This window comes from Puma concolor, chromosome B1, assembly GCF_028749965.1.
Source record: "Puma concolor isolate L17-30 chromosome B1, mPumCon1.1.hap2, whole genome shotgun sequence".
NCBI lineage: Eukaryota > Metazoa > Chordata > Mammalia > Carnivora > Felidae > Puma > Puma concolor.
In genome coordinates, this window is record NC_141670.1 from 198,133,848 (window position 1) to 198,161,661 (window position 27,814).

General features: G+C 44.2%; 1 protein-coding gene across 7 annotated transcripts in view; it reads left to right on the top strand.

Annotated features, from left to right (window-relative positions):
- The window catches only part of RAB28 (RAB28, member RAS oncogene family), a 114,745-nt gene that overhangs the window by 77,583 nt on the left and 9,348 nt on the right, over window positions 1-27,814 (top strand). Inside the window, exons 7-8 of one of the 7 annotated variants that reach the window (XM_025921606.2) lie at window positions 6,157-6,251; window positions 7,472-8,395. The exons of 1 other annotated variant lie outside the window; for it this stretch is intronic. In XM_025921606.2, the coding sequence (XP_025777391.1) occupies window positions 6,157-6,246 (90 nt within the window). In that variant the 3' untranslated portion in view covers window positions 6,247-6,251; window positions 7,472-8,395. Of the gene's footprint in view, window positions 1-6,156; window positions 6,252-7,471; window positions 8,452-9,473; window positions 16,768-27,814 lie in introns of those variants that run through there. 5 more of the 7 variants (XM_086705436.1, XM_086705433.1, XM_086705437.1 and 2 more) reach the window with 5 other exon arrangements.

A 27,814-nucleotide genomic window follows, 5' to 3' on the forward strand; every position in this document is an offset into this window, starting at 1 on the left:
ACACGTGTGTGTGAGTGTGTGTGTGTGTGAGAGTGTGTGTGGTTGGTAGGGAAAGAGATTGAAGCAAGGAGACTATACTGCCTTCATGTGATAAGGACCAGACTCAGAGAGGAAGGGAAATAATGGATGTAAGAGAGCAGAATCAACAGGGCTTGTGGATCGACTGGATGAAAGAGACAAGTCCAAGATTACTTTGCAATTTCCCTCCTAAGGGGATGGACAAAGGAGAGCCCTGGTGACTGGTGGGCCCTCCCTAGAGTGGAAGGTGTGCTGATACATCGCAGGCAGCCACTCCGGGAGAAAGTTCTCTGTACTGCCTCATCTTCACAACAGTGGTCAGTTTCAAGAAAAACTCCAGAGATATGGACTAACTTGGGATACTTTTGACGGCAAAATTTTAGGGAGGCTTTAAGGTTCTTAGCTCCCTCTCAGTCACCAGAGCCAGATAGCTACTATTTTGACGTTAGAGATGGATTTAACATCTAGGCATATTTTTTAAAAAAAAATTTAATGTTTATTTATTTTTGAGAGAGAGAGAGAGCGAGCGAGAGAGAGAGAGCCCACCCAAGTTGGGGAGGGGCAGCGAGAGAGGGAGACTCAAAATCCGAAGCAGGCTCCAGGCTCCGAGCTGCCAGCACAGAGCCCGACGTGGGGCTCGAACCCATGAACCGTGAGATCATGACCTGATCTGAAGTTGGCTGCTTAACTGACTGAGCCACCCAGGCACCCCCTTTTTTTAAAAAAAAATTTTATTGTTTATTTTTGAGAGAGACAGAGCACAAGAGGGGGACACAGAATCTGAAGCAATCTAGGCATATTTTAACTGTGGAGGTATCCAGATGTGTAAATTACATGGCTCTCTATACTTCCTGTACACCTTGTAAACCTTGTTTGTTTAGTGCACCCTGTCATCTTGTTTATTATGTGACATTTAATTCAATCTTCAGTTTGTTGGTGGCGTTTACTTTGAATTCATTTCTTTGAGAAGGAATTCAAGTTACTAGAGCCCTCCTTTGTTGTGTTTGTCAGAATCCTTTGTGTAGGGAAGCCTCATTTTTCTTTCCTGAACCTGACGAATTTGGTGTCTTTGCCAATTAAATTACTGATTGCACAATGAATGTTTCTCAGTGGAAACATTTTTGAAAGTTTATTTTTTAAAAAGAGATTTCTAAGAACCTTACTTGCAAGCCAGCCAGCTGTGGTGAGCCCAGAGTTCGTTCTTTCTTTCTTTCTTTTTTTTTTTTTTTTAATTGAAATTTATTTGGTATATAACATTGGATAAACTTAAGGTGTATGACACATTAATTTGATACATTTACATATTGTAATATGGTTGCAGTTGTAGTGATAATTAGCACCTCTGTCACATTACATCATTATCCTTTCTTTTTAGTAGTTGGAATAATTAAGTTCTAGTGTCTTAACAAGTCTCATGATTATAATACAATATTGTTGTCTATCCTCAAGGTACTATGCGTTTCATCTCTAGAGTCTATTTACTACTTGTTGAAAGTTTGTACCCTTAAACGACATCTCTTTGGTCCTCCCCATCTCCTATCCCCTGGCAACTGCCATTTTATTCTCTGTTTTCACACGTTGACTTTTTAAAATTTCACACATAAGTGATACCACACAGTGCTCGTCTGGCTGACATCTCTCATTTAGCCTAATGAGTTCAAAAGGATATCCATGTTGTTGCAAATGACAGAATGTCTTCCTTTTTCATGGCTTAATAACACTCCATTATATATATTTTCACTACATTTTTTTTTTATCCATTCATCTGTTGATGGACACTTGGGTTGTTTGAGTATCTTGGGCTATTGTAAATAATGTTGCAATGAACATGGGGATGCATATACCTTTTCAAATTAGTGTTTTTCTTTGGCTAAATACCCCGAAGTGGGATTACTAACTCATATATATGGTGGTTCTGTTTTTAATTTTGGGGGGAACTGCCATACTGTCTTTCATAGTGGCTGTACCAATGTACGTTCCCACCAGTAGTGCAGAAGGGTTCCTACTTCTCCACATCCTCACCAACATTTATCTCTTTCTTCTTGATGATGGCCATTCTAACTGGTGAGTGAGAGAGAAGGAGAGAGGGGGGGGTGGGGCATGGAGGCAAGGCAGGGTGGGAGAGCCCATGGACACTTGTTTTCTGTTTTTTTATGCCATTTGAAGGATACCTGGGGGAATTTAGTATAACATTTGATAGTGTTTTGTATTATTTTATGGAGGAGGAGCTGGATGGTAGACTCACCAGACACATGGGAATTGATACTTTAGTAATTGAGTTTGTGACATAGGTATTTATAATCAGATTAGAGTCTTAGTTCCATTCAGTGATTATGTAAAGAGATTCTGCTATTTTAGTTCTAACCTGCATTGTTCCTCTCAGGAAGTTCTAGAAAACAAGTTACCAGCATGTTTTGCAAGCTTTGCAAGGAAGGGAAAAGGGAAAAGGGAGGAAAGAAAGGGCACACAGTTCATTAATACAGCAGACACTGTTTGATGGCCTCCTTCATGCCAGGGACCACAGCAGCGTCTGGGGATACAGAGAGAAATGCATTAAAGTCCTTGTCCTCAAGGAGCTCCCAGAATCAGCGGGGACAGACAGCTATTTAGACACTTAATGTGCACTCTGGATGCCTTTTCCACGATCCCTGATTTAAGCAATAGCTGCATTTGTATCCTTTATCTGTTCTCCGCCCTGCCCCACCCCTCCCCTCAACTCTTCTCCTGTAGCATCCTATAAAAGTTAGGACTAGTTGTTAACAGATGTCCTCATTTCCCATGTTGCGTAAGTTTTTGGTTTGTTTGTTTACAAAGTAGTCAGACCTTTAGGGGAAAGAACGAATTTCCAATTGCTGTTCTCTAAAACGTACAGCATTTAGCTTTTCAGTAATCCATCAGATCATCTAAGAAGAAAATACATCGTCCTGTGTCTTCCTTCTTTCAGTCTGAATTGCAAGGAGGCCTTGCCATATATACTTGGTGTTACGAGTTCTTAATACATTTTTAAGCCTTGACATTTTTCACTTGCCAGTTAATAAACTGTTGTATTTCTGTTTGGTTCGAACTTGGTAAGCACTAGTTTCTTTAAAACAAAAATTTCTCTCATGTCTGAGATACTAAACTTGCTAAAAATATATGTATTCCTTATGTCCCCTCTGAGTATTTTCATACTATATATGAACTTACCTAGTATAGGACCTGGTATGTGGTAGGCATGCTCAAGACTTAACTAAAGTCAGCACATGACTGTACGACTCAAGCACTGTTTGACCTCTGGTCCTAGGGTCCCTCTCTTCAGCTGTATCTGAAAACTGATCTTCCTTAAGGAGCCATGAGGAACATAGATTCTTCTTAACCTACACGTTAATCTTTATAAATTTTTTCAGCCTGTTCACAAAAACTGCACGGGGATTCTTTTCTTACCCTGAACATCCTTGTCTTCCTTGTGAAACGTATTTACTCACTTTGTACATACTACTCTGATTCTTGGATACTGAACATTGCTTCATGGATCTCCATATCATATCCCATGTTTTTCGTTCTCTCCTCACCTTTTAAAGTTACTTTCTCGTATGGTGTCCGGATCTAAAGGTGGGACTTTAGAGACCAAGTAGATAAACCTCGTGTTTTATAGACCAGGAGGTTGCGAGCACCAAAGCGGTAAAGTAACTTTCACCCAAAGTAATGAAAGCTACTGGCAGCATCTGATGGCACATTGTACGGAAGAAAAAGAAAAGTAGTTTCCCTTGAATTCCTGCGGTGTGCAAAATACTTGCTTTAAAAAAACGCAACATCCATGCTTTAAATGGTACTCTACAATTTTGTTCCACTTTGAGCGTTTATCCATCATGATGTTCTTTAATATTTTACGTACCTGTGTTCCATGCTAGACTCTTAGGCATCTCAAAACCAGAGATTATATATTATTTATCTGAATGTCTTCGATATCTAGAATAGTGATTGGCTTTGAATGAGTGATAGTGACAGGTGTTTTAGCCTTCAGGGGATGTTTACTCCACATCCTGAACATGACAGACTACGAGTTTTACCATAGTAAATGTGTTGCTGCTGTCTGGATTAGGACACAATTACAGAATTGGCCAAATTTGTCTTTAGTGTCTTCCCACGAGTCTATCTACTCCTTACACCGTATGGCCCCAGCTCCTGGGTTGCTTTCTTGCTTGCCCTCTACATAGCTACAAGTTCGTTTTCAGTATCCACTCATAAATACACTTCGACAAATAAGGGTTAAGCTGGTGTTCTTTCCCCTTAGGGCCACTTCTTTATTTTGACTCCATTGATTAATAGCAGAGAATAATAGCAGAGTGTACTTTGTGGCTCCACAAGTAGAAGTTGATGTTTTGTAGGTAACATTTTCTCTGAAGACATCACTGAGTGGCTTGTAAACAAGCTGACTACTATGAAATCACCTACCATGAAGTTTACTGCATGGAAGTTATGTTTTTCGCCTCATAGAAAGCAAAGTTTTGAATCTGCAGAGCCTTGGTCTAACTTCCAGTTCAAAAACTTCGTATAAAGCTTTATGTCGGACAGCCAATGCCTCCGAGAAAGATATCGCCTTGTTAGTTCTCCGTTAATTTGATGAAAATTAATGGTGAAAATCCAATTCATTTATGTTAGTCAATACTTCAACCAAAATGTCTTGACCACAGGTCAGTAACCTGGTTGTGTTTATAGGATAGGTTTTAAACAACATTGCGGAGGATTAATGAGTTGCTTACTGATTATGAAAATCCCTTTTCTTTGTTGTAACCCATAGTTTGGCCTGAAACGGTTAGGTTTGAGGAGGTCAGATAATGGTGTTCAACGTTAATACCTCATGTGGCAGTTGGTAATGCTTCCGTTGATAGCATCGGGCCAAATGCCTAGTAAATCACGAGTCTTGTCCAGAAGTTAATGCTGCTTGCTAGAGAACTGGAGCGGAGCCCATCCAAGGCTAACACACCAGAGCACCCTCTTTGTTTGCTTTCAGTTGTTTGTCCACAGTCTCTAGAAATGTCGTCGCAAACAGCTGCCCAGAGTAATGTGCTTTTCAATATGTGTTAATAGATACGACTATGAAGAGAGTTCTTCTGAAATCAGGTATTTGAAATCATAAAACAAGAGAGGATAATTTCAAGTCTACCACACTCGAGGGGATGTTTATCATACCTGCTTGTGATACGTTCTCTTCTTATCTTCAGGGTCATAGCGATCCAAACCGAGCAAACTAGTTGTGCTTTTTCATTCAACCAAACACTTAGATATTTGAAACAACAGCTCTTGGGCTTAAATATTGTTTGTCAGGAGTTTTTTTTTTAAATGATAGAAAAGTATGCTTTGCAGCTTGTTTACTTCTATATGGAATTTGGAAGCGTGAAGGTAAGGGTTGTGTGGGATGAGGGAATGAGCCTCAAAATTAAATCTTTGACAAGGAATAGACATTATTAAATGTAAAGATCATGACCCATGGCTTCCTCGGATTTATGCATCCTCTCCCCACCTTCAGAGAAAATTAATTACTCCTTCCCCTGTGTTCCCACAGCGTAGTATAAGTCCACTAGTAGAGCACTTATCTTGTATGGCAATTAGCTGTGTACGTGTTTCTCTGCCCATTAAGTCCAGAGCTCCTTGTGAACAGAGCCTGTGACCTCCCCCACGCATTCCCAGTACAGGATGACTGGCACAAAGAGGGGTCTTCAGTAATGTCGAAGGAGATGGAATTAAGTACTTTCACTGCGCTTAAGCATAGAAAAGCCCTGTAATTCCTTGTTGTCCTCTGAAATTCTGGGCACCACGTATATTATGTGTAACTGTGACACCAAAAATAGAACTCACAGCCCGTCTGGGAGGGTCAGTAGCCATGTCTATTTCAATAACTAAATAGAGTTGCAAAGAATTACGTTTCCTGGGTCTTTGTTCATTTTCTTTCCTTTTATATGCATATATTCTGCTGTTTCTTTTGTGACGTGTTGAAAGTTATGTGTGTATTTCTTTTTCTTCTTTGATGCCCCCTTCTATTATCGTCATTGAACATACTTTCCATTTTTTTCTTCCTTCCTTCCTTCCTTCCTTCCTTCCTTCCTTCCTTCCTTCCTTCCTTCCTTCCATCTTGTTTGTATCGTACGGAATTGGCAGCATATTGTCAGGGCAGAAATAGTGAAGTACCCGGAAGAAGATAATCAACGTACCAACTCTGCTCAGAGTAGAATCTGTTCAGTACAGTAGTGCAGGTATTAATGGGCAAATGATTGCAACTTGGGGGAGGAGGGCGGGAGAACTAGTGGTTGCTATCTTGTTCTTTATTCTGAAGTTCAAATGATTATTGTACATTATCGGGAATTAATATTGTGTGAGTCCTGTTTTAGAACTTTGGAAAATTGATTCTTTGCCAGGAGACCGACAAATTAAACAAGGAATTGGAACAAATTAAAATAACATTTCGGTTACTTTCAAACATATTTGTCTTTATAGTTGTGTTTATTGCATGTGCAGTGAAGTGGAGAATTGAGACAGTTATTTCATTATTCACTCCTTCCCATTTTTCCTGAAGTAGCGTGGTAATCAAAAGAGTATTTTAAAAATTTGCCTTGAATTACCTTTCTTTGTCTGCTCGTGTGTGCAGACTTAGTAATAGAGTTGAGAACAGTAAAGGAGCTGTTTAAATTATTACTTAGGGCATAATTGCTAAATTCATCATTGAAGATATTCCTTGAAGTGTGGGTTAGAGGGACGGAAAGAAGAGTTAAAAGTGTCTTTTGGTTGAAATTATTTTAAAAACACGAATCTGAGGTAATCTTCTAAATTTTTCTTCCTGTATTTTGTTAGAAACATTATTCATAACCCAATAGTGAGCTCTTTGGAAGTAAGTTAGGGATTTGGGAGGAAAGTTTTAAAAATTGGGCTGCTCAAAACATTTCTCCTTTATATGTGACTCCTATTTAACATTTACACATTTTCTTACTAACTCACAAATTGCTGCAAACATTCTAAAAAAGTTACGGCTGGAAATAATGGTCTGTTTAAATATTAATAAATAATGACTTTTTTACTTCGAAATTATGAGGTCTTACCTATGAATTAAAATATTCTGAATGATTAATTTTAATTCTTTTGCCTTAAATTATAAGGCATGTTGATTTGTCAATTTTTTATTAGACTTTTGGTGACCTCAAGTTAGCGTCATGAAACCGGGGAAGACTCGGCAAGGGAATTAATATTCCATCCTTAAAAAACAAAAAACAAAAAACAAAAACCCACATCCCTCTCTCCCCACCGTCTGAGCTCTACATGAGTTTGTTCTCTGATTGATTCTTCTAATATCCGCTCCGGCTTCATTTATGATGTCTGTCATCAGGAGTTCACCAGAGTTCAGAAAATAAAAATATACTTTAAGGAGCTCTTTCTAAATGGTCTGATGTCCTGATAATGACTCTGTTTTCTTTTATGACAGAGAGTGGTGAAGGCAGATATTGTAAACTACAACCAGGAGCCCATGTCAAGAACTGTTAACCCTCCTAGGAGCTCTATGTGTGCAGTTCAGTGAGCACAGCTTGCTTTTGTCCCTGTAGTCCTGGCTGCCCCTCGCCTCTGTGTGGGCCCGGCGCCTCTGGAAGCTTGTGTTCTCCGTGGCCATCTCTGTTGTTCAGTTAACGCTTTCCTCTCAGCTCCCTCAGTCGCCCGCAGGCCGCTCCCTGGCCCGGATGGAATTCCACTTCTGGACGGCACACTTGGAATCCGAAATGGCCCTTCTCTGGACTTAGACGGCTTCACTGGAAAAGAATAACGTTGGTCCTCTTTACGTTCTCCCTTCTCTCTCACCTGATGTAAACTTTTTTAGACAAATCTGAAAACTCCACGAGTCTTGGTCAGCAGCCAGGATTTGGCCACGGCACGGTTTCATTCTCTTCTCTGAACTCCTACCTGGCAAAGTACGCGTCAGACTGCAAACATTTAAACAAGTAACGTATTTTATCTACAGATACTTCAGAAGGCATTCTTTTGCTATCTCTTGTGAGTGAAAATATCTAAAGTTGTATCCACCTGAAAATGCTTGAAATAAAGCTCTAATAGATCTATTTTTTTTCATTTTTTAAAAAAAGGCCTAAATGGTTTCTATAGTAGCTATAGTTCACAGAGTAGTGAGTATTTGATATTGTATTTTTATTACTGTATCATGCTCATGCTATATTGTGTACTACTCAGGTTAGATGGCTTTGTGAATTTGGAGAACTGTCCAGCTGGTGCTGCACGCGGACGTGGTCCGGCGACCGTGCAAGAGCCCTCCCAGGACGTGTCACGACTGCTGTTGGATCATTGTGGGTCGGACTGTCCCTGATGTTCAGACGTTCTTCTGCAAATAAACTCATTCCAGTTACTTTTCGTGGGGGTGTTTTCCTTCTGCCGTTTGCCTTGTAGTGACAGTAAACGGTGTGTTCGGGTACTGGATGAGCGATCACGTCGCGTTTCCTAAGCGTTCGGTCACTTCGAATTGTTAGGTTGTTCTGTTGGACGGATTCGGGTCCAGACCCTGCAGCCTGGCAACGTCAGGGGCTCCACCCTCCACCCGTCTGCCTTTCCTCCCGCCGCTGGCCCGTGCCTTGCCCGCCTGCGCACAGGCCGAGTGCGGGCTTGCTCCTGTGTGCTTCTGGAGGCTCTGCCCTCCCGTCTTGAGGTCCAGGTCCCTCTGCCTGGCCTCCCTCCCGCTCCAGATGTCTGCCTCCTGCCAGCCGGCCTCAGGCACTGTGAGGGCCTGGCTCTGTTTCTCTCAGGCCCGGTTGTGTGGTGTTTTTCGTACTGAGGCACGCTGTCTGGCGTAGTGCGTGCTTCGTATTCGCCACCCGGAGACAGGCACGGATGCCGCCCCGCCACAAAGCTGGCCCTCGTCTGCACGGCCCACATTCCGCATGAGCGCCTCTTGGATGGCCGTTCCCCCTTCCCACCTTGAATCACAGTCACTTGCATCCTTGTGTTTTATTGCTTACGAAGCCATGAGCCTGTGGAAGGACAGTCCAGGTCTGTCCCGGGAGTGTCTAGCGGGGGGGGGGGGGGTGCGGTGCCTCTCTCAGGGGAGACTTACTGCCACAAGTACGCGCAGAAGTCTTGGACACCTAATTTTACAGCTGTAAGGGATTTTAGAAAACTTGTTCTTTCGTATCCTGTGTGGTTGAGGAAACTGAAGTTTGGAGAGAAGAAGGAGCTTTCCCAGAGGTCATGGAATCAAAGCTAGACCCGATAGGAAACCTTCTGTCTCGAGGCCAGGGTGACCCTTTCTCAAGAGTGATTTGAAGTTGAAGAAATTTAAAAAAATCGTGACTTCTGTAGTCCTCAGGCAACAAGTCCACGCTTTCTCAACGGTGGTTTCTTTGTTTTTTATTTTCTAGCAATTAAGCAGCCTTTTCAGCCTTGCAAGGCAATAAGCCCTTCAAGGTATTTCATTTTATCCTTCCCTTCAGCCTCTCCTACCATTTTGGCCAGGCTTCGACGGAGACTGTATTCTCCCTGTGTTCCTCAGGAGAATAGAAGTTTGAATAAAAGAGAGCTCAACTCTCAAGGATCTTACAATCTAATAGGAGAAATGTTTGTTGTTGCTGCTGTTGTAAAAGCTGTGATTAAATCTACTATTAAACTAAACTTGCCCAAGACGGTACGTTCAGCAGGAGATGAAGCCATGCTCCTGCCATCATTTCGTGTTGTTTTTACGTCCGTGTGAAAACTGGAAGATTTTTCACAGTTTTTTTTCCCCCTAATCCAATTACTGCAGCACTAAAAGGTATGCCTTGAAAAATATATATGATTGTACAAGCTGAGTGCTGCACGCATTCTAGCAAAGGCAGAGAGAAGTTACGAAAGGTCTGTGATCACACCAAAGCACTTTAGTTGTATGTTTATAAAGTTAGAGCACTGAAGGGGACTGAGCCGGGGCAGGAGGGAGAATGGTCTTTGTAGGGTTCGCTTTGTCCTGGACATTTTCAGGCACTTGTCACATGAGCTATTTTTTTTTTTTTTTAATTTTTTTCTCACGTCAGTCTGCAACATGAGTATCATTGCCCTCATTTTACACACGAGGGCCCCAAAGCTGAGAGGGAGTGGTTATAACCAATTCCCTCCTTGAGTACATGGTAGAGCCAGGATCCGCACAAACCATTTCTGAGACGGGATGGACAAGGCTGGGTACTGATTTTGGCTGCCTTCCATTCGTGCAGATCACAAAGCTGACCTCCTTGTGGGGAGTTGACCCGGCCTGAGTGTCTTGAGAAGTAGTGATGTCCACCGCTGGTCCCTCCACCTTTGCACACCGACCACCTAGACCACTAGTGTCTAAAGAGGCTGGTGGCGGTTAAGTTTGCCCTCTGATCCCTGACTTGAGGACAGAAAGTGTGCCCCCCACCCCCACCCTGCGCCTTTGGTCCCATCGGTTTTGTCTTCCCCACCTAAGCTTGACCCATCATTGAGAGCCTTTTGGCCCAAGGAGAGCACGCACAGCGAACATGCAGTGTAACATATGGCCAAAGCAGATTTCTGAATTCCATATTACAATTTTCCCCATACCTCGGGTTTTATTTTTGAAAGAAAAAAGTAGGATTCATGCTTATTTTACTTTGACTGTTACCTCTCCTGTCTACAGTTTTTAATTTAAAAAATTACAAGTCTTTCCATCTAGTTTTAGGCACTTTGTCTCCTGAAGACACATGCTATAAAGTTTCAAACGCATTGTGGTCACTTCTGTTGCTTATTGAACTTTCAAAAAACACAAAAGTTTTCAGCCAGAACTGGTCATTGGATGCTGCCTTTCAAGTGCACCCTCTATTATGTGTGGCAAACCGCTCTGGAGTGGTTTTTGGAGTGGCCCAAAGAACTCCTGCGACTACTTTATTATTCCAGGAGGAGGTAAGCCAGGGCCCTTTAAAGTCGATCGCTGAAACAATGTGATGGAGCATAATAATTTGTGTGTCAAATTTAAAAATAGAAAAGTTTTCTGGCCATCGCCCAGGCTAGTGATTGCTGTAATGTTGGCCATCCTGGAAGACCGTTGCAAGACTCAAAGGCCACGGAAATGCAGACCTACCGAGCATTGTGGTAGACATCTGTTCACTGCCTCCCCAGCAGCCACGCCACCACACCTCCCACAGTATTCCCTGGTTGCCTGGTGGAACCCTCCTCCATTTCCAGTCACTCAAAGCCCTAGGAGTGGATCCTCACTGGCTTGAACCCATTAGGATATTAATTTTTCCTGGCCTCGGGGATTGGCTCAGATATGAGTGGATAACTCCATGAAAGTTAATGAAACTGGAGGGGACATTTGCTGAGGTTTCGGAAAGAGAAAAGAAAAGAAAAAAGTTTCCATCCCCTGAGGTTTCCAGATGACTCTTTGCCCACTGGACTTGAATGAGCAAGGCTATGGCCCCGAGCAGCCATGGCAGCTGTCTTGAGAACACAGAGCGGGGGGCTGCCCAGGTACAGAGCTGATGTCAAGGGAGCAGAGGTGACGAGCAGGAGGGTCCCAGTCCCGGAAGCGGAGCCCCGGATCCAGTCATGCCACAAATTGTTTTAACAGCGTGACTCAATTTCCTTTCTCATTTCAGCAGTTGATTTATTCTTTTCTTAATTCTTACATAAGCAACTGTTATGTACCGGGGCCTTTGCTTGGAACCAAAGACAGGGGTGAACATGATCTGTGTTTTGTCCTCAAGACCTTAGTCCAGGCACATGTACGACTCTTCAAAGTGTAATGACCCTGTTGAATGCTTCAATGAAGCCAATATAGGAAGATGTGGCTTAGCAGTGTGTGTGGCAAAATAAGGATTTCAGATAACAGGAATCAGAGTCAACGGTGGGACATAATCACCTTCAAAAGCTAATATGGTCTTAGGCTACATTAATGCCAAGAGAGTTTGTTCTCAAGGTGGTTTGTGCATACAGATCATCCAGAGGATCTTGATCCAGGAGACCCCAGGTAGGGTGGTTGAAGGTTCTGCATTTACAACAAGCTCCTAAATGGTACTTCATGCTGCAGGCTTTTGGATTACACTTTGCACTGTAAGGAATTAGACCATGCCTGCAGCATTTTCCCCCTTCCCAGTACCCCTCTTTAAGAGGATGACAGGGCATGTTCTGATAATGGTGAGGGGATCCAGTGTCCTATGAAACAGTTGAAGGAAGACAGTATGCTTAATATGGAAAAGGGGAGGCCTCAGAGAGACTCTGATCATACTCTCTAAGTAGGTGAAACACTGTAGTTTAGAAAAAGATGAATCTTCTACTGTAGAACCTATAGGACCTCAGAAGTAGGATGGGTAGGCAGAAGCTATAGAAAGATTTCAGTGCAGGTCAAGAAAGAACCTTGCAGACAGCTGCTTCCCAAAGAAGACATTGCTCTGGGGAGTGTGCCACATTGCAGGGCTGCAAATTCGTGGGCCATCAGGGACTAGGTAGGTAAATAAATGAATAAAGAATGATTAAGAATGTATGACAATAGGGAGTGGGTATTAAGCTGGGATGCTCTGTCTAAAGCCATTCCAATCCAATTTTTAAGTTCTATCTGCCCAATAAAACCTAGGTATAGACAGGGCCACTTCTAACCCATCATAGAATTGTTGGGCCGATTGGACAAACAAAATGTTCCTTTCTCAAGTCACTTTGCTTCCGTCTTTCTTTAAGAAAGAAATCTTTTGTTAGAACAAGGCATTTTACTGTCCTGGAAAATGGGTGATAAATCTACTATACTTGTGATATGATTGGCAGCTCATGGGTGTGGTGCATTCAGTCCTTTGGTGGCCAGATGGCCACCCTTGTGACTGTAAACCTTAGCGTCTGGATGTAAAACTGATGGAATTAGGAGGGAGAATTATTTGTCAAACTTCTACTTAGCAAAACCCTGGTGTTCATACTGGGCCCTACGGACATGCGATGCCCAGGGATGCGTTCTCTGCCCTCAAGTTACCAGGGCGTCATGGCATCCTGGGTATCAGGAGAGAAGCCGTGCTGCTAAACAGTGTGAGGGGCGCTGAGGATAAGTAAGTTCTGTCTGGACGGCGTGAGGGAGCGGTCAGGACAGATCTGATAGGGGAGGTGAGGCTTGAACTGACAGCCTGGCCTGGGGCACCCTCCCTCCCAACACCATCAGCCCGGGGAAGTGAACCTTTCTGTAGAGTGGGGCCTTTGGGCCGAGCTCAGAACCGCATACATTCCATTCTGTCTGGTCCTTCATCGCATCAGTTTTCCACCCCAGAGAGCTGGAACTGAGAGGAAAGGCAGACTATTTGTTTTAAAGTGCTGTTTCCAAGTTGTATTGAATGCGCCTGGGCCTCCCACACTGTAGATTGAAGTGAGGCTCAGGGCTGGAAGTTGGGCTGGAGGGGCAGATGTCACCGGTACTGTGCACAGGCCAGCTCAGTGAGCCACTGTCACCTAATCCTGGTGACCTGGCCACCTCAGTCCTTAACTAACCTGAATCCACAGGTGACACGTGGCTAGGACTCCTAGCTACCGTATCTCATCCCCTGATGCCCGGATTGCTCCAACAGCCTGCTTCCTGCAGAGACCTCCACAATGTGCTGCACACAGCTGTGAGAATGAACTTGACCCATGGGTCTAAATTAAGTTACTCTTGTTCCAAACTCCTCAGTGGCTCCCCATGGCCTCTTCCATGAGAGGACAATGACCTCCTCAGCCTGACATTCAGAACCTCTGACTGCCTCCCCATGCTTGCTTCTGTGACATCCGTTCGTCTTCAACTCTGGTGACTGCTTCATTCTAGCAAGTGGTCCCTCTCCTCTGGGTCTCCACTGGGACTTTCTCAGTGGAAAGAGAGACCCCGAAGAGGCAAGTTAGAAAACCCGCAGCTTCTGCTGGCTCAACAACCAATGGGCTGTGTGATGAGTGGCACCACTTGACGTCTCCAGGCCCAGTTTCCTGGGGCCCATTTGTGAAGCACGGTTCTGTTTGCTCTTTGTCGTCACCATGGCTCATTATGGATGCAGAGCAGGTATACTCAGCTCTTTGTAGACATCTTCTCAGTGCCCTGTGTGGTAACCAGCCTTTCAGATGGCCCCATGACCATCGCCTCCTGGTATTCACATCCTGTGTTCTCCCCTCCTGTGCCGAATCGGGGCTAACCCATGTGACCCGTAGAATACTGCAGACGTGATGGAGTTCAAGAGGCAGTACAGCCTCTACCGTGGTCCCTCGAGTTGTTCCTTCTGAGGGAAGACAGACACCATGCCATGAGGACGCTCAAGCAGCAGTGTGGGGAAGGCCACTGCGAGAAGACCTCCCACCCACAGTTAACCGCCCCTTGCCAGCTTGGAAGTGAATCCTCTGGCTTTTCATTTGGCTGTAGCCTCACCAGAGACCCTGTGCTAGAAGCACCCAGCTGAGGTGTCTCCAAAGTCCACAGAAACTAGGAGAGATAATAAGTCATTAATGTTGTTTTAGGCCACTAACTCTTGGGACAATTTGCTTCACAGTGCTGGGCGACCAATACTGTGGGTATTTGTATTCTCTCTGACAGATGGAGAAACTGAGGCTTAGGGCAGTTTAATAACTTGTTGGAGGAGGTTGTACAGTTGGGGAATGATGGAACAGGGATCCAAACCCAGGTCTGCTGGGCTCAGAAGCCTGACTTCTTTTTTCTTTTTTAATTAATTTATTCTTTCCACCTAATGTGGGCCTCGAACACACAACCCCAAGATCAAGAGTCACGTGCTCCTCCAGCTGAGCCAGCCAGATACCCCAGAAGCCTGACTTCTTAGGTATTGTGTGATACTCCTTACTTATTAGCATCCCTGTGGCTGAGTCACAGTACGTGCTTACTAAGCAATTTCAAATGTATGAACAAACTTCTTTCATGACTGAACATTTAAGTGGATTGCATGTATAGATATATTAAAAATAATGAATATTTGCAATCTCCATTAAGTCAGGTTGGAGTTTCTTATTGCCTAAGACTAAGTTTAGTCTCCAAATGAAAAGACCTCTGTCATTTTTCTGATTATATAGATATTCTAAAATACTCATACACTGTTGGTGGGAATGTAAATGGATGCAGCCACTGTGGAAAATAGTATGGAGGTTCCTCAAAAAATTAAAAATAGAACTAGAATGTAATCCAATAATTCCACTTCTGGGTATTTTTCTGAAGAAAACAAAAACACTAATTTGAAAAGGTATATGTGACCCTATGTTCACTGCATCATAATTTACAACACCCAAGATCTGGAAACCAGCCAATGTCCAGTCGATGGATGAATGGATAAAAATGTGCTATGTATATATGTACATACAGTGGAACATTAGCTGTAAAAAAGGATGAGGTCTTGTCATTTGTGACAGACCTACGGGGTCCTATGCTAAATGAAATAAGTCAGACAGAGAAAGACAAATACCATATGATTTCACTTTTGTGTGGGATCTAAAAAAACAAGTGAAAAAAACAAAATAGAAACGGACTCTTAGGTGCAGAGAATAAGCTAGTGGTCACCAGAGGGGAAGGGGGTGACAGGATGGGATAAATAGGTGAAGGGGATTGGTAGGTACAGACTTGCAGTTATAAAATAAATAAGTCGGGGGGATGGAACGTACAGCATAGGAAATACAGTCAATAGTGTAATAATTTTGTATGGTGACCGATGGTAACTAGACCTGTCATGGTGGTCATTTGATTGTGTATAAAAATATCGAATTGCTATCTCGTACACCTGAAACTACTATAATATTGTATACCAATGGTAATTTTTAAACAATATGAATAACCTTCCTATTTCTCAGCAATAAGCATTAGATGACTTTTCAAATCAGTGGGGAAAGGGTGTATCACTCAACAAGTAATATTAGGAAAACTAGCCAGTAGTAAGGAATAAGTATAAACCTGGATCCCTGCCTCACAGCACAAGTCCACTCATATAAGATAGAATTTTAAGAATTATTTTAACATACTGTAAAATACTTAATACAGAGGAAAATAAAGAGGTTACAGTCACCCCTGCCCTGCTCATTATCGTTGACATTTTGATGAAAAGCCACGTTCTAGATCTCTCTGTGCCTCAGTCCACAAGTCCAGAGGCTATACTAATAATGAGTTGCATTACATTAAATAACTCACTTTGCGATGTATGTTTTTCATTAAGTGCGATCATAGGTAAACATCCATAACATAAACACACATCAGTTTTAATGGCTTCCTGGTCTTTGAGTGGATAATCCAATAACTTATGTAATCATTCCTCTATCTATGGACATTCGTTGTTTTCCCAAGTTTTCACTGTTACTGGAAACTATGCTTTGTTGAGCATCCTATGTATAACTTTCTGTATTTGCCTTTATGTTATTATCCACGGACTAAATTTCCAGAAGTAGGATTCTGGCTCAAAGGGTATTTTGAAAACAATTTTATATTCTCATAAATTTTGCCAAACCGTGTTTAGGAAATATTGTACCACTTTTTCTGCTAATGGCAGGTGACACTGTCCACTTCCCCGTGACCTTGGCAACGTCAGAGTACGATGAGTTCCTCGTGTAAATGTAGCGGGTTCACTGACCTGCCTAGTGCCCTCCACAGCACGGGTGTGGACGGACTTTCATCAACAACCGTGAGCAAAGGCAGATATGGTCTGTGTGCGACAGCGAGGACTCACGTCTACAGGAACGCTTCCCTGCTGCCTCTATTTCGGTCCTAGGTGTTTTAGTATGTCAGATTGTTCCTTGTATACCCAGTATCCTTAAATATCCTTAGAAAGCTTTCATTCCGAATCGTTTATCCTAACTCGAGTTGTATAAAATCACGGCACGCAAGTGGCTTTATTAAAACAAAAATAGCCAGCCTTCCATAGAAGGAGCCTTTGTTTCCTTGTTTCTCTCTGCCTTCCTCTGAAGTCTTAGTCCTCCCTGGCCGCAACCCCCTGCCACCCGGCAGAACTTACTAAGCCCTCGTGCCCCTGTCTTGTACATGGAAGGGAATCCTGCAGCTTTTCATGGGACCGCGGCCCCAGCAGGGACCACGGGCCCAAGCGCCCGGCCAGCTCTGAGCAAAGTAGGAGCACCGAGCCGTCCCAGGGCCAAGTCTCTCCTGTTCACTCCTCTTCCGACCTTGAGCTCTCCTTGTCTGAGCCACTCGCCAGCTGTGTGACCTTGGGCAAATTCCTCCACCCCTGTCAGGCTCCGTTTTCTTCATCCACAGCGAGTTTGGTACATGCCGTCCGTGGTTCCCAAACCTGGCTGATTGTCAGAATTACCTGAGCGGCTTCACAAAATACCGATTCTGGGGCTTGACCTCAGCTGCAGGGCCCTGGATTCTGTTTGGAAATCATCAGACAGGGGCGCCTGGGTGGCAGAGTCGGCTGAGTGTCTGACTTCGGCTCAGGTCCTGGTCTCATGGTTCGTGGGTTCGAGCCCTGCGTTGGGCTCTGTGCTGACAGCTCGGAGCCTGGAGCCTGCTTCGGATTCTGTGTTCCCTCTCTGCCCCTGCCCCACTAATTCTCTCTCTCTCTCAAAAATAAATATTAAAAAAAAAAAAAAAAAAAAAAAGGAAAGCACTGGACAAACTCATCTCTCAGTGTATCTACTGCTCCCTTATGTGATCCACAACATACTGCCAGTTTTGAAGCCTCAACCTGCAAATCTGTAAAATAGAATGATAATCATGGTGACTGTCCTAGGAGCTTCTTGGGGCTGACGTGAGACCCTAATCATGGGAGGCAGGACTTCAAAAACTTACAACAATTCCAAACAAGCATGTGAACTGTTGGTCTTTTCTGTGTGCTTTTCTTGGTGCAACTTGGGAGTCCAGTTTTGGCTCACCAATCCTGTGAGGGCCCCCCTTGTTACAGATAGGCAATCTGCTGAGGCCCCTCTTTGGCTTCTCCCACCAGCAGATTAGATTCCCTTGAAATCTCCTCATTTGTTTCTAATTTGGGGATAGGGGCGGGCGGTGTGGATTGTCTCCTCCTGGCTTCCCAAAGACTCTTGGCCGTTGAACCAGCTTAACCATTTCCTCTCACGGCACCCCACCCCTTGCTCTGTCGCTTGTTCTTATCCTCTGACACTTTCCCAGATTTGTCTTCCAAACTGGCAGGTGGCCCACTAACGGATTGGCTAGCTGCCGCGTGTTTGGGTCAGGGTGGAGGAAGATGCCATCGAAGCTGAGTGAACCAAGATGTGCACCCCATCCCACACCTCCTTCCCCAACTGAGAACAGGGGGGACCTAGCCTGGCTCATCTTTGGAGGCTCACTCCTGAAGACAGTGGAAGATGAGGGAAGGTAGAGGGAAGACATCAGAGGTTTACTGAGTAGCTACTCTGCACCAGGTACCGCGCTCGGCACTTTGTACGTGTATTTCATAACAGGCGGCCTTTCTATCGCATCTGCTTTGCCAGGCAGTATTACATAGGCCATCTGGTTTAATCCTCGTCCCAGGCCCGCAGTGGCAGTTGTGACTGTCATCTTACCAGGAAGCAGAGACTCAATGGAGCGATGGGTCCTTGTCCAATATCACGCTGTCAATAAGAGGCAGGACCAGGATTTGAACCCGGCTCTTAGTGACTCCAGTCTGTCCCGCCCAACGGCAATGGAGTTCATTCACGCTCCACATTTAGCCTTTCCATTTCCAGGGACATGCTTGAACCTGGAATGGGGTTTCTCTTAAGTTTTTGGAGCCAAAATTATTTTAATTTTATGGCTAGGAAAAATGTAAACTTACATTTTCAGCAGACCAGAGATGATAAAGTATGCATTTGTCAAATAAAATTCTTTGCTGTGATAAAGTAAATCATTCCTTGGCCTTGTAAAAAATGAGGCCTCACTTGAACTGTTTTCACTTCAGCCTTTGCTAATATTTCTGTTATCTCCATTAGGGATTACAATGATGAATGCCTTTTATTCGCGTCGTTAAGCACTTCAGCGAATGTGTGAACACACAGGGCATCATAAGTCATAGGGAAATGAAACAACATGGTCTCCTGGAAAGAAGGAAAGTCTCGAGAGTCTGACAGATCGGGGCGGGCATTCTGCCCCCTGCCACTCTCTAGCTATGCAAACTTGGTCAAATTCCTCAGCTTCTCTGGGTCTCAGTTGCCTAATGTGTAACACATAGATAATACTTATCTCACTGGGTAATTTTAAGGATGGAATGAAATGACATACTTCAGGCACTTTGCACAGTTTCTGGCATGAAGTAAGTGCATAATAAATGTCAGGGTTATTATTGGAACAGCTCTCAAGGTAACTAGTTATTTAATGACACGCCCCGGGGCTCACGTTAGTTATTAGTCTTTTGGGCAGCAAGACTGGGTCTCACTAGGCTTACTGTCTGGGGGGGCCCAGCTGCTGATGTCCTTCTGCGCCTGTTAGAAATGGCTCAGGCAGTAGGCAGGGGAAGCTCAATAGTGGGTATATCTGTGGAGATTTTTTGGCTGCAAGTAACGGAACGTTTAACTTCAAGTGTCTTAGACAATTAAGAATATTAATCGCCTCTTACCACACGTATTCTCAGGGTAAGCTGATTCCAGGATTGTTGAACAAAGCTGCTCAAAGATGCCACCAAGTTCTCAGATGCTTTTCTTCTTGTCTTTGCCATTCTTAGCCTGTTGGCGGTTAGGCTGGCTACCTCATGGTCCCAAAATGGCTGCAACAACTCCAGGCTTTTATGTCTTTATACTGCAAAACCCAGGGGTCAGAAAGAGGAAAGGGGATCCATCTTGTTTTCATGTCTCCTTTAAAGAAAGAAGAAAAATTTCCCCAAAGCCCCACCTCCCAGAAGACTTCTCATTCCTTTTGTTGGCCAGGATTTTATCAAATGCTCATCCCAGACCAGTGGTAGGGGGAATGGTTAGGGCTGGTGACTCTGAATTCTGGTGGAGAGTGAATTGGGAAGTCTTTAAAATATGTTCAGGTGTCTAGGTTATGCCCTTAGAGATTGATTTAATTGGGCTTTGTTCATGTCCTTTTGTACACTCAGGTGAGCGTGTGTGTGTGTGTGTGTGTGTGGCACACGCATTCCAAAATGAACATCTAGGGTTAGGAATCATCAGTGTAACTCTACCAAGTTTTAGCTCCTGGTATGGGGGGTACCTTTTTGGAAAGGGAAGTATGGCTATCTGAGTAGACATCCAAAAGAATCTGCCAACATAGGTACAGTTCCAGGGAGCTAGGAAAGCTCTGGAAAGAGGGACTGGCATAGGAGCTGAGAGCCCCTCCCACCTGAGACACGCACGGGGCCCTCGGCAGGGGTAGGTGGTGGAAGGTTTTCGATGGCCGTGTAGAAAGAGCAAAATGTCGATCCTGGGTGGATTCTAAGCTGTACCAGAGCCTGAAGAGTCCATGCTTCATGGCTTAATGGAAGCTCTGGGCATGGCCAGCCTCCCCTGTGTCAACCCGGCAGCCTCTTTATCTGCCCACCATCCAAGAAAGAGTCAAGTGTAAAGTAACAGTTCATGGAAGTGCACCATCAGGTCACTGAACCAACATGTTATAACCGGTTAAAAACAGCAAGCTCCCTTCCCCGTTTATAAACATCTCCTCCAGCAGCTCTTTATAGCATATACAACCAAGGAAAACGAATGTCCCTGTGCCCGTTGCCCTGGAATCACTGTCCCCTGTGCTTGTCCAGATGACCCTCCGATTCTGCTCAGTCCAGCACCCGCCCGACGCTGCTCACAAGGACTCACCTGAGCAGAGTTCTGTGCTGCTTCTGGGCTGAGGGCCAGGGATTTCCCAGGAGGGACAAGTTGGGTCCTCCAGCTTTAAACGGCTTAGAAAATGGGGAAAAGGCAACTCCGGGAGATGGCGGATAGGGTAGTGATCATGGACTGAGAAGTCAGGCAACCCTGGGCTCAGATTCTGGTTCTCAAGTTCAATGTGGTGTGACTTTGGCAAGTTAACGAGTCACGTCGTAAATGTGTTGAATTTCTGAAGCTTTAACTCCACGCACTCAGTAAAATGGCATGAAAAGAAGAGAACTACTCTCAATAGGGTGGGCAATGGTGGGTGATTTTGCCCGCCGGTCCCTTCAGGGAGCACGTACCCTGGAGCGAGAGGTGGGAGGTATGGATCTGTGCTGAGTCAGTTTTGTTCTGGGGGTCTCCTGCTTCGAGAATCTTGTTGTGTTGGGTGCGATTCAGGCACTTAGGGCAGTCATATTTGACCACAGACCTTTTGTGCTTTGCTTACTAACTTCAGAATGCAATCCAAGCCCTGTGCAAGAAGAGATTTGCCCATGGTGGTGGCACTGCTTCGGCCCTATTAGGTCACTCTCCCTTCCAAAGTGGGAGTCTCCTGGAGACAGGAATCTGTTTCCTCGCCAGCGTTTTGCTTCCCTTGCTGCTCTTCTCTTCCAGGCCTAGTACAGAGCCCTACACTTAATAAATACTAAAATGAACACTTGGTGCCTGTCTGTTCCCAGCTCATCCTTAAACGACGGCAGAAGGCACTTAATTGTGACTCACCCTCTCTAACCAAGCTGCTCAGCTCAGGGTGAGTTCTTGATCCAAACAGACCAGTGAGTTCCTTTTCCAGGATTACTGAATTGAGGAAAGGATCAGTGCCTTAGAAATGCGAGATGGAGACAGAGTTTTTGATGGCATTCAAACCCCTAGTTCCAATGCATCCTGGAGCCCAAAGACGTGTCTGCTCTTGAGCGAGAGCCAGAAACACTCTTATAAGAAACTCACATGCTGGGGGGCCTGTATTGGCTCAGTCAGTTAAGCATCCGACTCCTGATTTCGGCTCAGGCCGTGATCTCACAGTTTGTGAGTTTGAGCCCCACATATCGGGCTCTTTGCTGACAGCGTGGAGCCTGCTTGGGATTCTCTCTCTCTCTCTCTCTCTCTCTCTCTCTCTCTATCTCCGCCCCTCCCCTGCTTGAGCTCTCTCTCTCTTTCTTAAATAAATAAACATTAAAAAAAATATAAGAAGCTCACATGCTTACCTAAGCTAGTTCAAGGCATGTACTTTTGGCCAAAGTAATCTTAAGCCACACAGTAATTTAGGTAGAAAATAATCCAAGGTCACTTGGGTTGAAGGTGCAGAGATTCTGTCACATTGGCAGACATTCTCACTGGCAAGCCCCTGCCTTAGGAATGAATGCTGCTGAGCAAATTGTGACATGAGTATATACTCTATAGATGATAGTCTATTGGGTCAGTCAGTTTGGATGCACTGGTTATGTGTCCTCAGATGTAACTGAGGAGTCAGATGAACTGTAGAGACTGTCGGCTTTGCTTTTCTCCTAATGACTCTTCCTTCAGGCAACTGCAATTTGGGCAAATGGCTCAGCTTCGGGGCTTTGGTTCTGCCCAACCTAGGGCATCCCGTTCCCATTCTGTTGCTTTTGGTAAAACCATAACAAACTATTTCAGCAGGCAACGTGAGCCTGAGATTTGGAAGACCTCAATTCTAGTTTGCTCTGCGATTAAGAACAATTTGCTTCATCTGTCTGGGCTCCCACTGAGTGCTTTGTAAAATGAGAATATTAGATCGGGAAGGAAACATAGGCTTGCTTGTCTTGCCACCTTCCTCCACACTACTAAGCAGCTAAGTCCACTTCTATCTTCCCACCCAAGTTACCATGCAATGTTCCATGTGCAAACTCAGGAGTATTAGAAATACACCTTTATTTTTCTATTACAATGAACTTAACTTTGTTTTTTTTAATGTGTATTTTTGAGAAAGACAGAACATGAGTGGGGGAGGGGCAGAGAAAGAGGGGGAAACACAGAATCCGAAGCAGGCTCCAGGCTCTGAGCTGTCAGCACAGAGCCTGATGTGGGGCTCAAACTCACCAGCCGCGAGATCATGACCGAGCCAAAGTCAGGTGCTTAACTGACTGAGTCACCCAGGCGCCCCAACAAATTAAACTTTTGTCTCAAGCTCCTTTTACACTTGAGTCGTGTGTCCTGTCTTTCACCAGGGTCATGGACAAGTTCTGGAACCTTTTGAAAGAGACTGATCGATTTGGTCTTTACTACATCTATCCTCACCAGCATCCATAGAGACGCCCCCCATTATCCTGTCTCGTCCTCAGTCACTGGTAGTTAAGTAACATGCTCAAAGTCTCAGATGGTTTGTAAATGACCACATGGAATGGCAAGCCCCAGGCTGTGAAATTCTAGGTCAGTAAAATGTAAATATAGACATTTAGATACAGATATTGTCATATATAGATATAATAAGTATACACACGTATGTGATGCTTTTTAACAATTCTCCAAAGTCACTGAGGTAGGTTTCATTACCCCCATTTTACAGATGTAGAGACTGAAGGTCCATTTTTGTAAGTAGCTTGTCCTAGTAAGAAGAGGGCATGGAGATTCTAACCCAGTTCTGCCTCACTCTGGTACCTGGGTTCTCCCCGTAAGGTGCCTGTCTCAATTACGTTTGCAGAATTAGGTGAGACCTTTGGCAAAGTATCCAATGGAACACAGGCTGACTTCAGGAATGGCTGGCACATCTGTCCCATGGTGAGGACAGAAGCTTTCCTGTGGTCTGGATGCAGTTCTTTGGACACAGCAACGAAAAGCCTGTGTTCATGGCAGGGGCAGTCTTTGGATTCTCCAGGGGAAGGGCAGTGAAGGAAAAGTTGAGAACTAAATTATGAGGCAGATGGGATGGTCCCATCAGGTGTAACTTGAAGAATGGGAGAAAGATTTCTAGCAGAGGTCAGAGGTATCTGGAGCTCTGATTCTTGGATACATTTATGTAGAAGGATGAGAATTATCGTCTATGGAAAAGCTTACCTGTTGTAAGTCCTACTGTATTATTTAAAAATTTTTTCAGAATGCATTCAATGAACTTGTAGAAAATCAAAGACACGGTACTAAGAGGCACCCACAAAACCTCCATACCTTAACATGATCACAGTTGATGTTAATAACTTAGACATATTTCTGAAGTTTCTTATAAAAATAATTGTGACTCTTGAATTAGGAATTGTTCATCTTTTTTGTTCAGCATCGTTTTACAACTCCTTTTTAAATATGGCCACATCATTTCATGACTATATGTGAGCATAAGATATTTTGTTTTATTTTATGTAGATATAATTATATAGCCCTTTCCCCCTTTTTGGACATGGAGGGATTCCCCAACTTTTAAGCTCTAGCAAATGGAGCAGTTTCTGTCCTCTGCTCTTGCAAAGGAATCTCTATGCCTCGCCTTACCTTCTCACAGTCTCAGATGAAGCCACAGCACCTCTTCTGTCCACTTGGGTTGCCAGTCTCCTGCCTGGGCACCTTCTATGGCATCTTAGAGGGTGGATGACCCCATCTCTCTCCCATCTTTTTTTTTTTTTTTTTCTAATGTTTATTTATTTTTGAGCATGAGCGGGGCAGGGGCAGAAAGAGAGGGAGACACAGAATTAGAAGCAGGCTCCAGGCTCTGAGCTGTCAGCACAGAGCCTGGTGCAGGGCTCGAACCCAGGAGCAGCAGGATCATGACCTGAGCTGAAGTCAGACTCTTAACCGACTGAGACACCCAGGAGCCTCTCCCATATTTTCAACCCATTAACACTTCCAACCATGTGTAAGTTGTTTTTTTTTCCTAAAATATCCCCCCTTGACCTTGAGTCCGCCGATTATCCCACCTATTATCTCTCTCCTCACCCAAGAACACCCAGGGTATTCTGACTTCTATCTCCTGCATTCCACTGGAATTGTTCTTGCAGAGGCCCCTGGATGGTCCCTGTGGACTTTTCTCTGGGTGTATCTTTAGGATCCTGCTTCTCCACCTGATTTCCTTGGCTTCCATGATGTCCCTGTCTTAGTCCCCCTCCAAGTTCTCTGTGCCTTGGTCTCCATCCCCTTGTACTGGTATGTCTCATCCATTCCTGCATGTTGGTGCTCCCAAGGATCTCATTCTTGGCTCTCTTATCTTCTCACTTTAGAGACCCTCTCTGCCATTTCATTTATTCTGAGTTTGAATCACTTTCAGTAGTTGCTAACCTCCCCCCACCAAACCTCCGTTACTATCTTGAACCATTCTCCTAAGCCTCATTCAGGCTTCCATCCTTCCAATTTACAAACGCTTGTCAAGATCTTTACATGTGCTAGGATTCGCTCTAGGTTGGATTAAAAAATGAATGAAGCATGGTCTCCGAAACTCATATGTCCATTGGTTACTGGATGTCTCCACTTGGATGATGCACACATTCTACAACTCTTCTCTTCTCCAGATCCGCTCCCATGCCTGTGCTTAGTTACTGGTATCACACCCAGCTAGGTGCCCAAGCAAACTCAGGGCTTATCCTAGACTCAATCTCTATATCCTGTGACTCTGTCAATGAATGTTTCTATATGTATCTATATGCTGCCCTTTTCACCTCTCACTACAGCCCCATCCTTGGCCCTCATCTCCTACCTATTCTTTTGCAGTTACCTTTTAATGGACTTGGGGGCCTTCAGGATGGTTTCTGATAACAAATATGGCTACATCATCCCTTGGTTGAAACTTCTGGTGGCTTCCCATTCCGTATGGAGTACACTTCAAGTGCTTTCCTGGAATATCCTTGTTCCCTACTCTGTTGGGCATATCTAAGGGCATCCTGGTCCTTACCCCTTTAGCTATTTTTAATGCCACTCTGCATGTTACACTCTATGCTTTATAACACTGAACTGCTTGTAGTTTAACCATCTTAATTCCTTAGTAGAGGCATTACTCTCTTTACCTGTGATCCCTTACATTCCTGTTTCATTTCTCCAGCTCCATTTTTTCCTTAAATCTAACCTCAGTCTTCATCATCTCAGAAAGCCTTGCCTGGCCTCCTCCTCCGCATCTCATAGGCTTGGTCACCCCAGGTTCTGTGCAATCCTAGCAGCCTGTACATGTCTTCTTCACTATATACATCACACTGTTTATCTGTTCACATGCCTATCTTCCTTAGGAATTCAAACAAATGTTGAACAAATTAATTAAATATCCCATGTATGTACCTAGAAATTCTGTGTTAGTTGCCTATCACTCTAGTTCAGAATAATTTGTACAGCTTCCCATCATAAAACCAAAGGAGAAATGTATCCTCAGGATTCTCCAAGGTCCCCAGTTGGGCCAAGAACTGGGATTTCACCTTTGACCTCCTGACTTGCCATTTTAGGCACTGACTTTTTGACCACAGCAAAGCTCCCAGAATTTCAAGGCACTGGACAAACTCTCTGCCCCACAGATTAATTTTAGAGTCATTGAAATTCTGCCAGCTCTGGGGGCAATGATTGGGAGCCAGGCTGACAACCAGCAATGGAGGAAATTGCTCTGTGTCTATTTCAAGATGAGAGAGTTGTAACCACGGTCCCTCCCCCAGTGATGCTGTTCGAAAAAACATAAATTTAATACTTTCATGAAACTCAATCTTCTAACCATAAGAGTTTCAGGGCTCTCTTTGATGTTCAGGAAAAGTAGCTTAGTGCCAATGTCTCTTGCACATATGGTGTGAAAGCCGCCTCGCACATGAGCTCAGCATCTTGGGTCCCTAACTATTTGGAAGGAGTAGTTAATATCTGTTTCAATAACTCAACAAGTATTTATTCAGTGCGTGCTATGTTCAAAACATATTGTGTTGCTGGAGAATGAGTATAGATTTCTGGGTCAGATGAAAGGGTGTTCACATCCTATCTTGGCCCCTAACTGGCTGGACATCATTGGCAAACCCTGCTTCCCACTGAGCTTTGGTTTTCTCATGTGTGTGAAATAGGTGTAGAATATTTACCTTTCAGGGATCTAGGAAGGATTATGTGAGGTAGAATAAAAAAGAATCTGCCTAGCACAGTGTCTGGTACCTAAATGGTCATTTAAGAGAGAGACCAGGAGAACCCAGTTTCCTACAAGTGTAATTCGAGTTGACAAGTTGAGGTCCTTATCTTATTACAAGTAGCATGAAAAACCATTAGGGATGCATCCATTAGAAATGTGTTTGGCTGTGGAACGCAAAACCAGTGGCGAGCCAGTAAATGATTAACAAGTGACACTCTGGGGAAAATTAAATGCTGATTTGTAGTTTTTGCTCATTTCTATGGTGGAAATATTCCCACCATGGCTGATTTCAAGCTCCCATTATGATGTCAACCAATGTGGAGTTGAGAAGATATGTAGTACCTGGTAGAGTGTGTACTATCACGTATAGTATGGCGTCGGGAGATACGTGCCATCCCCACACTCAGATACAATACATGTCCATAGCCTCATGAGCGTGGATAATAGCAAAATTTGTAAAATATTTGGGCATTGATGAGTTTTCAGTATTTACTGCCATCGACCAATTTATTTGAGTGTAAGATTATATAACTTAATTTTTTATGAGAGTCTTTATTTTTTTTTTCAACGTTTATTTATTTTTGGGATAGAGAGAGACCATGAACGGGGGAGGGGCAGAGAGAGAGGGAGACACAGAATCGGAAACAGGCTCCAGGCTCCGAGCCATCAGCCCAGAGCCCGACGCGGGGCTCGAACTCACGGACCGCGAGATCGTGACCTGGCTGAAGTCGGACGCTCAACCGACTGCGCCACCCAGGCGCCCCTGAGAGTCTTTATTTTTAATGTTTATTTTTGAAAGAGAGAGAGAGAGAGAGAGAGAGAGTGCAAGTGGGAGAGGGGCAGAGAGAGGGAAACCCAGAATCTGAAGCAGGCTCCAGGCTCTGAGCTGTCAGCACAGAGGCCGATGCAGGGCTCGAACCCGTGAACCAGGAGATCATGGCCTGAGCCGAAGTCGGACGCTTAACCGAATGAGCCACCCAGGAGTCCCTATAACTTAATTTTTAATAATGTTCAAGTTTAACTGGCTCACTAAGTTTCTGAAAATTTAACGATTCTCTCTCAGGA